The 15000-nt window shown below is 38.9% G+C and overlaps 1 protein-coding gene across 1 annotated transcript; it reads right to left on the bottom strand.

The window, feature by feature from the left end:
- Positions 1–1104: 1104 nt before the first annotated feature.
- Positions 1105–3868, bottom strand: LOC137974228 (ER membrane protein complex subunit 1-like). Its single transcript, XM_068821100.1, has 3 exons — positions 3761–3868; positions 2495–2784; positions 1105–1843 (listed from the first exon to the last, which is right to left on the bottom strand). Exons 1-3 carry the CDS (start codon positions 3865–3867, stop codon positions 1608–1610), a joined length of 633 nt encoding a protein of 210 aa, XP_068677201.1. The 5' UTR covers position 3868; the 3' UTR covers positions 1105–1607.
- Positions 3869–15000: the final 11132 nt, after the last annotated feature.

Here is a 15000-nt window from a genome sequence, read left to right as displayed (position 1 = left end):
CGAAATACTATGCCTCAAACGTGTAACGGCAATTTCAGGATTCTTCCTGATCAATATTCTGTGGGGTAGGGTGTTGGAAGGGGGCATTGCTCGCCTTTGATCATCTCAAGTTATGGTCCAAAACTTCGAAAATGAAGAAAAGTCTCAATTGATTTTTCCCGGGATTAAAACGGAGAAGTAAACTAACTACATTTCGACAAAAACTCTCCAATCAATAAATCACTATTGTCTAAGATCATTCTCGATCTTATATGATCTTGCGGGCCACGAGTTCTCGAAATCACACCAAACTTCAAGAAAATGCAAGGAAATTCTAAGGCCCATCTTCAGTCACAAAAACTTGATACTTCACTTCACAATAACTGGCCGACTCTTGGGAACATTGCACAAAGGAGACAGTATGCAATATAAGACATTGGGGATTTTCCACACTATGGGCCTACTCACACGCCGGCCATGCTGAGTCCCGAGGGATTAAGAACTCGTCCCCAAACATTTCAACTCGAGGCTCAGGTACAAAATCTGTTGTCTATGAAATATGGCCGCCGCGCGAATAAGGCTCATTTCGGGGCATTTTGCTTGTGATGAGATTTTCTAAAATTGCATCACAGAGTCCACAACACAGAGCTTTATAGTAGGTCACCTTTTCTTTATTCAAATGGTATTTTTGATGTTACATTAAGAGATTGAGTGTCAAAAGTAATTGGCGAATTGCTTTGGTTTTTCATTGCTTCACTCAGTGATTGGTTCAAAGTTCTCGCGCGATTTTTTCAACCAATCAGAAGTGAAACCAAAACCACTAGTGGCTTGCACATGCACATTTTCCCGCGCTTTGCGTCGGCTACATGTAATTACTTCGAGTTTTGATTGGTTTACTGGATTGTCTCCGTCCTTTTTGATTGGTCAAAGTAATTACTTTGGTTTTGGTTTTACGACAATTGATTAAAACTCGCTCTAAGGTTTCTCCTTACAGCTAATATTTGCCCTTCAGTGAAACGCGCTTGACAATACATACAACTTTCTGGTTTTTTTTTTTTAATGTGATCTGCAGATTTATTTGTAGAAGAGTGTATTTCGTGGTGGTTTCTGTTGCATGGAATAGTGACTACATTTTTCTTTCTTTTCCCTTTTTCGCTTCGCAGAAGAAAGAAATTAAATAACCTTAGAGCGATAAGTAAGTTGGAGAGGCAAGGAAGCTTAGTGGTTAGGGGCATTTAACTTGAAATTGTGAGAAAACGTTCTCCTTGTCAGCACTTGCAAAAAGCTGGTCTGTTTCTCACCAGTTTAAATTCCTTAAGATGTGTTGTGTTTTGAAATAGTGTGTCAATGAGGGGAGCGAACAATTTAGCACACATTCTTGTAGAGACATTATGTTATAGTGCTAGCAGTCCCTTCTTTAACAGCCAGTCAAGCGCCTCCCTCTTTGCACCTCGCTTTCTCCCCATTCTCCCCTTGGCTCTTTGGCTCGTTTTCATGACTAAAACGAGTGGCCTGACTGACTTAAAAGGGACTGCTGGCAGTCTATTATTTTGATGAGGTGCACATCACCATTCTTCTGAAAATACATCGAAGAGGCAAGAATTCAAAAACTGTTCTACTTAGATGTTTCACTGCCACGCTTGCCGCAGCATTTTGATTGATGCTAGCCTCTGGGAGACAATGGAAACAAGAACTAAGATACCAAGAGTTCCCACTATGAACCAGTAATCAAAGTCCTCTTTGAGCACGTCAAACATTCTTGATGGCGTCACCCTTGTCCAGAACAAGTCTAATCCATATGCAAAAACAAGGCATGTTGATTCCAGCCCAGACCCCGCAGTGTAGATTCCATTTATGTTAGAAACTAAGAAAAGAAGAGAATTTTAAACATCAATTTTTGAATTGAAATAAAACATTTGCCAAAAAACCCATACAGTTAACAAGTAACAATGGCCTTGTTATCATCGCAATGTTGGTAGTATAATTTCAGAAATTCATGAGAGGTCTCTTGTTCTTGGCACAGGTCTACAAGGCAGCAATAATGTAACATGTTGCATCATAGAGATTTAGCATGCACGAAAATTTTGGGTTTGGTCAAATAATGTTACAGTATTTTAAGTCGTAAAAGATTTGATAAATGGTAAATGTTTAACTGAAGGCAATTGACAGTTTAATGGCTACCCAAAGATTTTCTTGTGTAACCGCAGAAAGCCAGTCACCCCTTCTCGTGACACATCAGGGAATGAGAAATCAGTTGCTGGTTTTGCTATCATCCCATACATTTAAGGGGTTCCTGAACAATCAAGAGAGTTTTGAGTAACTACAGTGCACATTATGAAAGTTTTCCAAAACCCTTTCCAGACGCTTTGCCACATTTGCCAAACCTACATACATGTAAGTAACCCTACTGAGAGAACAACAAACTGATGCCATTTACTCAAAGACATGCAACAAAAAGCATTGGTTTGATCCTTATACTACAAAATAATGATAAATCATGCTCAATCTCACTCACTAGTTTGGTTGTAATTTATAAACCCCAATGGGTTCAAACTGAGCTCTGGAACATAAGGATGAAGTCCTTCTTCTCGGTCCTGTGCATTGGGCACAAACTTTCTCCTTGGATCTAAGAAATTCTTTGGAAGGCTGAGGATGTAGCCAGTTTGTAATCCAAACAGAAGATTCTTGTGGGTAATTTCTCTCTCTGTTATGGTGACTGTTGCAGTGCGAATTGTTGTAGGGAATATGTAGGACTGTTGAAGGATCATTGGCATGGGTGGAGGGTCAAATGATGATAACACAGTGCTGAAAAAGGATGTCATAACTTCAGAATACATGTAAGTGTCTTGGCTGACTATAGTGCTACGATATCAACTATACATATGTAGTGCTACGATATCACCATACTGGCAAATCATGAGGCCCTGCCAGGAAGGGGGGGGGGGGTCCCATATCGCTTGTCTAAATTTTAAAGGGTCTTGTGTCAATACTTTGCGAATGTTTCACGTTGCTGTCAGAATTGTAAAGAAAGTATGCTGTTTGTCGCGATTTCACTTTAAGTGCTGTCACTACTTTTTAGGCCATGTTGCTTGTCGCAATTTACCCTGGCAGAGCCTCAATCATGCATGATTGCTGCACACCTCTGCAACCTCAGTTCATGCAGGCGTTTGAGATCGGTTGTTTCATTTGACAAGTGACAAATGTTCCTTGAGTTCAGCATGCAGAATGCCTATACTGTAAGGGATAACCCTCCATAGAAGTGATTTTGGAAAATTCACAAAAGATACAAAAAGGCTCAACTGAGCCATGAATTTTGCATTTTCATCAACTGGTTGACTAATAACATAAATTGAAATAAAGTACATAAAGAACTTCTACAGTATTTATTCAGTGTCCATTGCGTGTGCAACAATTCAAAGCTTAAAGCTTTTGGGGTCTTGTATACATGTTATGAAAGTCAACTAGAGGTTGCAAGCTTATTTCATTTTACATTGTACAGTGTACGTAAATCACATCCAGGTTTCAATCAGAACGGAGTTTGAACCCACGCAAACAAAAATTAATGCCCCTAAAACTAGGCTGCACTAGACTATTTTGTAGACTGAGACAAATATTCTAGGGAAATGAGGTTTCCATCAAAGTAAGGTCAACTCCAGCCTCACTTTCATTCAAAGGCCTGGTGAGGTAGCTAGGCACTCAACTGTAAAATGGTCTCTTATCAGGCAACCTCATGGAATGATTAAATAACATCCCCCCTCAATTTTTCCCCAACATAGAACACCTGTTTCTTTCTGTATATCCATCGTACATCTCCAGTACAGTAAGCTCATATCTGCGAGATTTTGTGTTGAACAAACAATACACTAGCCAGTTCTCTGAGTGAACCATGTGCAATGGGCCTTTAGCATTCTTGTGACGAGCATGGAATACAATAAGACCTAACGAAAACATTAAAAATAAAATGATTACATGTAAGTTATGATCTGTATAAGAATGTTCAATGGTGGTGTATTTTTGGAAAAGGAATGCAAGGAGATGCCAACTCCACCTTTGTTAGTTGTGTAGTTAAAGGTAAAGGTTAAGTAACTTTATTTAACATCGGTAGTTCGTTCAGCTACATGTACAAGGCTGATATCAATGGAAGCCGACAGTGCGCCCTTTACCCCACTCCCTCCCTCTGCCAGTGCTCCGTTTTACGGGTATTTAAAGCTATAGCTACACGGATCAGAGGAAAGTCGAAACAGACGTTTAAGTCACCGAGGATCTAACCGGGGACCTCTCGCTCCGAAAGCTGCGTACTAGCCAACTGAGCCACGACTACACCTTGAATAGGATAGGTTTCAACAATACGACTGACTAGAGATTCACAAAGTACATGCAGCATGCATACAGTACATGTATGTGTATATTGCACATTGTATAATGCAATGCATTTGTATGCAAATGAATTAGGAGTTTCGGGCTTTCATATTTTTAAACTCGTGTTTTGGATAATAAACTGCGTTAAGGCTATTGATTGAATGACGTCACTTTTCCGTAAATCCAACCCTCTGAGGTCTAGTCATTCAGTTTTCAACATGAGTAATGGCAGACCATGAAATCCAAAACATACACTCAAAGTAAAGAATGCAAGCTCAAAATTTTGCCAGGCAGGTGTTAAGCAAACCCAATTTTAAAATCTGAAGGAAAAAAAGGAAGTGCTTTTTTGATCATAGTACCACCTCAAAATAGAACCAACTCAAAATACATGATTGTTTTATGAGATCTTTGATGTTGGAATGGATCTCCCCCAAAAGGTTCATAAATGAAATGAAAGTTAAATAATATGTTATTATTTTATTGCAAACCTTTACATAAAATGAAATTTCAGTCTAAGCATTGATTTTTCATAATACAAAGGAAACATTGCAATCCCAAGAACTTGTGAACTTGTATCAAAAGAGCTGTGCATGCACTTTAAACAGAAATTCTTGATGAATGGCAACACTAAACCAGGCATATTTCCAACCCTTCAAATAAATATAATAATGTTGATGTGGTTTTTCCTCTCTCAGGGCACATCCAAATTAGCCAAGTCCCAAACCGTAATGAACCAGATTCCGATGGTGAAATCAACTAACCATACATATTCCACCAGATTGCAAAATTAGGATACACTGGGTGGATAGGCTGTGAGTACTTCCCTAGAGGTATTTATTCCTTTTGTTAAGGATCAGTATCATTCATTGTTGTTTTGCTCAATATCACCTGAACTGTGTTGTACAGGGAGATGTTTACTCTTTTGTTTTCGGTTTGGGTGACACCATACATCACTTGAACATTGCTCTATTTTTTGTTTTAATTTCTTTTTTCATTAAAATAATTGACGGCTGATGACGTGAAAGGCAATAATTATAATGATTGTGAATACACCAGTTCAAGAAAGATTTACCACTATCGTTCCCAGGGTCTCTCTTCTCGGCCTCTTTTGTTGTTTGAGAGAGAGACAAAGGAGGCAGAGAGGAGAGACCCTGGGAACGAGGTTGTTACCACATAACGTTAGGGACGTTAAGATCTACGACGGCGACAGTCAACGAAAACGTCACCTCAAAATATAACTTTGCTCTATCATAAATCTTTCGCAATTTGGTACGAGCGGTTTCAGAGTGAAAACAGAGAATGAAAGATTCTCTGTTGCATGCTTTTATTATTATTATTATTACTATTATTATTATTATTATTATTATTTACTAAATTACGTTACTAACACTACATTCTACTTACTCTATTAACAATACTAATACTAATATAAATTACGGGACGCATAAAATACAATAAAGTTACTTATACAGGCAAGACATGCAATGTAATTACTAACTACAGGAACTGACTTACTGACTAACTAAAGGTCTCCAGAAATTTACTCAGGTGAGAAATTTGGCCCACTTTTTGACAAAAGCAGAGGAATTATTCGTCATGATAGCGATATATTTTTCTATGTCGATTTTATCATGTACAAGGGAGATGAAATCCGCAAACTGAGGTCTTTTATCATTAAGGCATTAGTATAAAGAAAGTACATGTATTTTGCAATTAAGATTAAGTGATTGAGGGTTAAACAAGATGACCAGTCGTCAAGCACTCCATATATTATCTCATCCTTAGAAAGACTAGATTTCTTTCCTGGAGAAATCAAATTAAACCATCAGGTAGTAAACTCAGACTAGAACGATTTCGCAACATAACACGAAAAGAGTAGATGAGAAATCGTTTGTTCAACATTAATACAATATCGGCAGTAAGGGTGAGGTTTTTTCTTCATTTTGTGTAAAATGTTATTTGTATATAGTATATTATGTATTATTTTGTACTGAAAAATGGACAGTTTCACTTCTTTCGTTACACGAAATGGCAAAGAGTAAACTCTTTGTCGCTTTTGTGCATCAAAAGCGCACTCTATTAATCTTTTTTCTGCAGTAGGTGGACACTGCAGTCGGCTAATCAGAGTATTGTACACTGTCTTGCACGTGAGCTTATCGATCGCTAGTTGAGTGCTTGTCAGGGCATGTTGATGCGCGTCTCTTTTTAGGCTTTTATTCCGTTGCTCGTCTCTTTTTATGCTTTTTTTCCACTGATCAGGTATAGCCGACAGCAGGCTACGATAGCGCAGAAAATTACATTTCATTTTAAATTGTGGCACAAACGCCTAAAGAGACAAAAAATTATTTCCTAAATCATTAACAAGGCAGGCAAGTTTACATATGCCGACTTGATTCCAGATTCGATGATAAACAAATGATTGGTTTATTCGTATAAAACGATTATTCCAAATTATTTGATTTAAAAAGTCTTCTTTATCTTTAGGCGTTGTATAGTTTAATTCTTGCCAGTGTATTAATACAGCTCGATAGAATTTTGGTAAGTGTTCGTTGCTACATAAATATTTGAGGTCGTAGTTGCATTGAAAGAGAAGTTGTCCTCCTACGTTCGAAAGCAGGGATAGTGGAATAAGTTTCCATCGTCCACTGTCGTCAGAGCACAACCGCTTTACCCATGTAATTTCGGAGCTTTATCAAATGATGAAAAATCAATCATACCAAGTCCTCCTTCATTCTTACCTTTCGTGATAGTTGTCTTTTTAAGTTTCGGGTTTTTACCTTTCCAAAAGTAATTATATATATTATTTTGTTGACTTCAGCAGTAAAACCAGGTGGAGTGTTCAATACGCTGCAAATAAACGTTAATTTTGATAACGCGAGGGTTTTAACGATATTGATTCTACCATAAATTGATGTGTCTCTAAAGGACCGGGGATTTAATAATTTTTGGAGAGGGCTTAACTTATCAAAGAAGTTCTTTTTTGTGCAAGTTCTTCATTGTATGAGACTGAGTACACTCCTAGGGCGTAAATAGGTTCGTCGCTACATTTTAAGCTTAGCACTGAGTCTTTTCTGTGGCGCAAAGAACCAAACCATAACAATTCTGATTTGGATTGGTTTATTTTAAGCCCAGAGCAGTTTTCAAATTGGCTTAACAGATGAAAGAGATTATGAACTGATTGTATGTCTCTTACAAAAATTGTCGTATCATCCGCATATTGGGATATTTTTACTGTATGCACTTCATTAATCGGAATTCCTTTGATCTCATTAGAGCGTTTTCTAGCATTGCTTGCAATTTCTGTGCCAATTCTCGGTTTTCACATGACGTCACGACCGCCATGTTGGTGCCCTAAACAAAGAAAAGGCCGCCATGTTGGTGCCCCGAGCAAATCCTCCGGGAATTGAAATCTATTGTTATGCAAACGCTTCCTTTTGTTTTCGTTGAAAAACATGGCTGTTGATCACGTGAGTGAAAACCAGCAATTACGAACATTGCATGCCTACGTTGTCGTCAAAGCCTCAAATTTGGTTATTTCACGTTGTTGTTATGCATAGAACCGCAAACATATTTGCTAAAATCTGTGGCTGCACGTGCAGCACGATTATTTGTGCTCTTTTGACCAATGATATCGTTGGTTTGTGACATTGTAGTCATAGCAGTCATTGTTTCTTAGACTCCCTATTGTGAATATGATGAACTTGGTTGCATGTTTTCATTTACCTGATTTATGGGTATTTTCGTAAGCGATGAGTCCTCGTATGTAACAATGATTTTAGTAATAATATTGTGAGAATGGGCAATTTGGAGGTCGCAAAAGAACCTATTTCAGAGTGCTTATGTATTGAGGGATCTTAAAACTTTCTGTCATATTTTCAGTCTTGTAATACTTTTCTTTTCTTGTATTATGATTGACAGGACGTACAGAAGATGGGCTAGGATGGTTTGCACCCAACAGAGTTGACTAGGAAATTAAGGTTTCAAATGCAACATACTCACTTCCTTGGCTGAAGATATGTGATGCAAAGAATGGCAGTTGCTGAATTATCACTGAAGAGAAATAATCTCAGTTATCTGACTTTTAAATCATATGCACAATCCCAACGAAAATCCAACCTGGAAAAGAAATCTGGGCTTTCTAAGGACTTTAACCAATCACCATGCAGTTGCGCCACTGAGCTATCAAGAATGCTGAAACCATGTAGTATTAAAGGATGTCAAGGAGAGAGCTTATATGACTGGTTAGTCCTATGCTTGAGTATGCGTCCTCTTCGTGGAATCTTTACACTGATTCTGATGTCAACCGCCTCGAACAAGATTAGTGCAGAAGAATGCAGCCTAATTTGTATGCAACTACTATAAACTTACAACAAGTACTACAGGTTTAGTGAAGTCTCTTGGTTGAGACATTCTTCAACACGGACGTCTCTTTAATCAGTCAGTCCTTTTTATAATTCCGTAATGGCCTTGTTAATTGCCAGTTTCTTGGGTGAATTACTTTTCCCAGCAAAATCAGGTCTACTAGATGCCACCAGGATACTCATTTCCAACCTGAAGCAAAATGGTGTTTCAGCTTTTCCTTTTTTTTTCTAGAAGCACAAGGATTGGAACTTGCTCCCAAAATATGTAGTATCCTTGGACACATGAAGCTCCTTTAAGCAGTTCCTTCTGCCTGCCACTAGGTGCCTTGTCAACTCCACAAGCTGTAAACGCTGACCAATCCCTTCCAGTACTAGAGAACTAATACATTTTTGGGAGTATTTATTCTAAGCTCTAAGTTCAAGCTATCTGGGAGCTAGTCACGGGTGAATTCGCATGACAATTAAGGAGGCTCGAAAGGGTTTTTTGTTGCTATAGTGTTTGTGAAACGATGAAAGATACCAAAGAAGGATATTTCATAGTGTAGGAAAACTATGAATATCTTTGCAACTCTGTTGTTGGGTAATACTTTGAGGGCACTGATGACGTTATATCGGTTACCACGGCAACACGCCAGGTCAACAAAAGGCCCTCTAAACTTCAGTTGTTGAAAATTATCTGAAAAACTAAGTCGGTGACCTACCGTTTTTATTTCTTTCTTGGAAATCTCCCTAAAATCTTTGACTTATTAGAGAGTATGACAAAAAGTTATCTAGTAGAAGTTAAGATACATCGAAAAATGGCATATTATACACCCTTTTAATAAGTCTAATATATGCCGTTTTCCGCTAATGACGTCGAACTCTTGCTTTCAAATTTTATTTTGAAATGTACAAAGGCCTAAAACTTTTCCGATTTCTTTTCTTGTTTGAAGCCTTTGTACATTTCTGAATAAATTTTAAAAGCATGAGTTTGACGTCGTTACCGGAAAACGGCATATATTAGACTTATTAAAAGGGTGTATAGTTTACAGAAAATTGTACTAGATAAATTTCCCCGAAACCTTTTTATTTAAAGGGCCATCTTGAAATATACGTGGATGCAAAAAATCAAGATAGGTCACCACGCAAAATTTCGAGATAGAGACAAATTTTTTTCCGCAGGTTTTATTTCCGTTTTGCCCGATTTTACGCCATATTTTCACTTCCGGTGTGTTGCACGCGCTACTTTTAATAGAAATTTGACCAGTCATAATTTTAACACGTTACGTCCCAAGTGCTTGCTATTTTTAGTTCTTTTTGGGGCGATAAACGGTTTGCAGTTCGCTTCGCCGTATAAGAATTTCTTATTGAAAAATTAGCGGTTTTGGGTCAATGTTGGCTCAGGTTTAGGCATGACGTAACAAATGTCAATAGTGCGTGTTCGAGGAGTCAGCGATTTGGCTCAAATTTGGTAGGTTTATAATTTTATAAGTGATTTTTCGGGTCATTGTCGTCCACAGAAGCCCACAGGCTAGCATCATTAAGCTGGAATGTGGGCAAAGGCAAGCCTTTGGAAGAACACAGAGGTACTGGCACTGGGATGCCTAAAATCGGCTTTGCTGTAAACATGGCGGTTCACGAATAAAGTTGTCTCTCTGGCCTTTCTGTGCACGAATTTCAGGACCTACCGATACAATTTGGGCAAGTTTTAAAAGCTAAAAACTTCAATCGATGCTGTATTTTGATCGTAGGACTGGGTGGCCCGACACTTAGAACAACCAGTTATGGTCTTATTTCTCTTTCTTACTTCAGTATCAGCCACGTTATTGAATGCGCTTCCTTGTTTTATCCGTACTGACTGAGTTAACAGGTCTTAAAATGAGAATCCTGGCCGCAATTTTCATAGCTGCTTTTTTAAAAAAAATGACCGTTTCTTAAATATTTCATATCTCATAATTATTTATCCATATGGGTCTATGTATTTTAGCCGTAAATGTAATGTCCGGAAGATATTAACTCTTGTATTACTCTGAAATTCGAGATGAAAGAAAGTTTAGGCCTATGTGTATGTTGCCTTTAGCAAGGCGCATGCGTACACTTTGTATTACGCGACTCCAGTGCTTACCATATGAGAGATAAAATGACTTTTGCCTTGAATATTTAGGCGATCGAAATGTTATGTTAAATTGTAATGACAAGGGAGGTCTGGAGCTGTGAGTAGGCGTGGGATTTGTCAAATATGGTTTAGAGGCCGACATATCTCTCCCTCAATGCCGTACCGGGAGGCAAGGTCGGTGGCAGAAAGCAGCGAAGGGCCAACTGCGTCCAAAAGCGATCGCACGGGCCGAAATCCCGGGATGACTCGTTTGGTACGACGCTCCAGCGCCACGTCTGGAGGTACTGCTCTTTTCTCTCTTGTTTAAACATTCCGTCAGCGCATGCGCAACCAAAAAAAGATGCTGTTTTTATTTTTATTTTTTAGAAGGAATTGACATTTCAGTTGATTGTACAGGCATAAACGTAGATGTAAGAACCTTGCGTGTCTGGTGTTCTGGAGACAGAGGTGAGAGATGGTTTCGTGCAGACTGGGACGCCTAAAATTGGCTTTGCTGTAAACATGGCGTTTCACCAGTGAAGTTGTCTCTCTGGCCTTTCTGTGCACGAATTCCAGGACCTACCGATACAATTTGGGCAAGTTTTGAAAGTTAAAAACTTCAATCGATGCTGTATTTTGATGGTAGGACTGGGTGGCCCGACACTTAAAAAAAAACTATGAAATGACATGCGGGGGTCATCCCTTGTGATGGAATGGCAGAATTACCCAGAATTCTTTTGGGCATGAACGAGGCAACTTGAGAAGCTCGAGACTGGCCCTCATCAAATGGCTGAAGCGCGACCGGAGGAAAAAGGGAGAAGAACATTTCAGGGAAGTAGCCCTGGCCTGCGCTGTTCATGTAGACGTTTGGTTCCTGAAAAAATTTTCCTCATAGAAAATTCGCGACAAAATAGTGCTTTTTTTGCTGTTATTCTTGTGGCAGTAAACTGGCCTCTCGTCAGTCGTTCTTGTCAAAAGGACGGTATAATGTAAATAAGAGAGTACTAACTAAATATTTACATTTGCAGATTACTTAAGGCAAACTCTAATAAAGTATATGGTTTCTATGCAATACGCGCATTCAAAATTTCTTCATCATGATATTCATAGTATAAAAGTCTGTGTTTGAAGGATTTTCCTGCTATTGCAAATGATAAACAACCAAGTTTCCTCTCCGATCTTCTTCTCATGATGTTCACGGAAATTACATTCAGTCCCTCAATAAACGTAGAACAACCAGTTATGGTCTTATTTCTCTTTCTTACTTCAGTATCAGCCAAGTTATTGAATGCGCTTCCTTCTTTTACCGGTACTGACCGAGTTAACAGGTCTTAAAATGAGAATCCTGCATGGCCGCATTTTTTATAGCTGCTTTTTTAAAAAATGACCGTTTCTTAAATATTTCATCTCTCATAATTATTTATCCGTATGAGCCTATGTATTTTAGCCGTAAATGTAATGTCCGGGAGATAATAACTCTTGTATTACTCTGAAATTCGAGATGAAAGAAAGTTTAGGCCTATGTGTATGTTGCCTTTAGCAAGGCGCATGCGTACACTTTGTATTACGCGACTCCAGTGCTTACCATATGTGAGATAAAATGACTTTTGCCTTGAATATTTAGGCGATCGAAATGTTATGTTAAATTGTAATGACAAGAGAGGTCTGGAGCTGTGAGTAGGCGTGGGATTTGTCAAATATGGTTCAGGGGCCGACATATCTCTCCCTCAATGCCGTACCGGGAGGCAAGGTCGGTAGCAGAAAGCAGCGAAGGGCCAACTGCGTCCAAAAGCGATTGCACGGGTCGAAATCCCGGGATGACTCGTTTGGTACGACGCTCCAGCGCCACGTCTGGAGGTACTGCTCTTTTCTCTCTTGTTTAAACATTCCGTCAGCGCATGCGCAACCAAAAAAAGATGCTGTTTTTATTTTTATTTTTTAGAAGGAATTGACTTTTTAGTTGATTGTACAGGCATAAACGTAGATGTAAGAACCTTGCGTGTCTGGTGTTCTGGAGACAGAGGTGAGAGATGGTTTCGTGCAGACTGGGACGCCTAAAATCGGCTTTGCTGTAAACATGGCGTTTCACCAGTGAAGTCGTCTCTCTGGCCTTTCTGTGCACGAATTCCAGGACCTACCGAACACAATTTGGGCAAGTTTTGAAAGTTAAAATCTTCAATCGATGCTGTATTTTGATGGTAGGACTGGGTGGTCCGACACTTAAAAAAATAATAATAATAACTATGAAATGACAAGCGGTTTCTTCCCTTGTGATGGAATAGCAGAATTACCCAGAATTCTCTTGGGCATGAGCGAGGCAACTTGAGAAGCACGAGACTGGCCCTCATCAAATGGCTGAAGCGCGACTGGAGGAAAACGGGAGAAGAACATTTCTTTCCAGTTACCAAGGAGTAGCCCCTGGTGTGCGCTGTTAGTGTAGACGTTTGGTTCCTGAACAAATTTTCGTCATAGAAAGCTCGCGACAAAGTAGTGCTTTTTTTTGCTGTTATTCTTGTGGCCAAAACTGGCCTTTTGTCAGTCGTTTTGTCAAATGAACGGTAAAATGTAATGGCGAGACTGTGAGAAACTTAGCAGTGCGAATTGCGGTGCATTCAAATTCTGTTCACACCTCTCAACCTGCAAAACACCTGCGGGCAAACCTATCACATTCTTTCACTTGGCGTGTTCTCTCCTCAGCGCAAACTTTCCACAAGTGCAGGATCGTCGAGGGGCTAATGATACAACAATTCTGCCCCAGTTTGAACAAACAAGTTATTTCCTATGTGTCCAAACTTTTCCCATCGGGCATTAGATAGGATATATATGTACATGCGGCCGGTCATCATTTTTTAACCATGATGATGGCAAACAGCCGAAAACGTTTGGTTCAAACATTTTAATTTTTAACCATTTGATAACCTTTTTAGCCTTGCATATAGAATATATTTTACTAAGCGAGAATTATGGACATCATACAACTCCCTAGGTTCTACAACATCAAATGATCGTTTTCGGGAGTTCTAAAATCTCTAAAGTTCTAGAATATCAAATGATCCCTTTCGGAGGTCTTAAATCTCTATATGTTCTACATTATCCATGGTCCATGCTGTCAGTCTAAAATTTCTAAAGCTCCAAAAAAGGTAAGTCCTTTTGAGTGTTCTAAAATCTCTAAAATTTCTAAAGTTCTATAATATCAAACAAACCGTCTGGGGGTTCTAAAATCTCTAAAAATTCTAAAGTTCTACAATATCCATGGTCCACGTTGTGAGTGAAAATTTTGTAAAGCTCACAAATAGGTAAAGTCCTTTTGGGTGTTCTCAAATCTCTAAGATTTCTTATAGTAAGTTCAAGGATATCAAACAAATCCCTATGGAGATGCAAAAATTGCTAAAAGTTCTAAAGTTCTAGGGTTAGGGTTAACCATAAGAGTGCAGTTTAGACTTTCTAGAACTCACTTAGAGACTCTAGCTATTCTGACTAGAACTCTAGACATTCTACAGCCCACTGAGGGCAAACATATAACATGTCGGACTCCAGAACTTAGGTCTCTAGAACTTAAAACTTTAGAACTTTGCACTTACGACCATTTTATCTAGAATGCTATTGAACTTTATACTGTCAGACGTTTTTAATTTGTATTTAATTCAGCACTATATAGAGCTCTTCTAACTGGAGCAATTCTAACATTCTCAAGAACTTTCTAATGTCAAGACCTAGAGCGAATGAAGGAGCTTCATAAGTTTTTGACAGACTTTAGATCAAAGATAAGAGTGATTAGGGGTTCTGTCATCACAAGCTAGAATTTAGCTGTTTCTAAATTTCAGCAGGCAAACTCTTAACGAAGATTTGGAGCTACTGTGCCCGTTTTAGGCCACCTAGAGACACATTATAACTCGCACGTATTTGCTGCCGGAATGAAATATGTGCCACGCAAATGCCATCCACCCCTCAGTAATTATTTTGCTTGTAAGAACTTATGTACGGTCACTAGACCATTTTTAGATAGCGGAGGGACTGACCAGTCGGTTTTAGTCAACTGAAAGTCGAGCGGTCTCGAGGAAATGTTCTATATCTCGATGGCCGGAAACTGGACTGGCTAGCCGGAAACTGGGCAACTTACTAGCTTTGCCAAAAATGTCATAATTTCTATAAAACTGGAGGAAGGCGGCCAACTTTTGAACATTATAAAGGTAGGTAAATGAACTTTATTTGATAGAAAACTAATAA

Source organism: Montipora foliosa, chromosome 10, assembly GCF_036669935.1.
Source record: "Montipora foliosa isolate CH-2021 chromosome 10, ASM3666993v2, whole genome shotgun sequence".
NCBI lineage: Eukaryota > Metazoa > Cnidaria > Anthozoa > Scleractinia > Acroporidae > Montipora > Montipora foliosa.
The sequence above is the reverse complement of the archived record's forward strand: the minus strand, read 5'-3'. Positions and strand labels throughout refer to the sequence as shown.

What these genes read in the sequence shown, in the direction of transcription:
- LOC137974228 (XM_068821100.1), bottom strand. Translation starts at nt 3,867, where the DNA reads ATGGTTCACTCAGAGAACTGGCTAGTGTATTGTTTGTTCAACACAAAA. An exon ending in GGATATACAGAAAGAAACAG is followed by an intron (nt 2,785 to 3,760) that starts GTGTTCTATGTT and finishes ATCCTTTTTCAG; the next exon opens with CACTGTGTTATCATCATTTG. An exon ending in TATAAATTACAACCAAACTA is followed by an intron (nt 1,844 to 2,494) that starts GTGAGTGAGATT and finishes TTCTTTTCTTAG; the next exon opens with TTTCTAACATAAATGGAATC.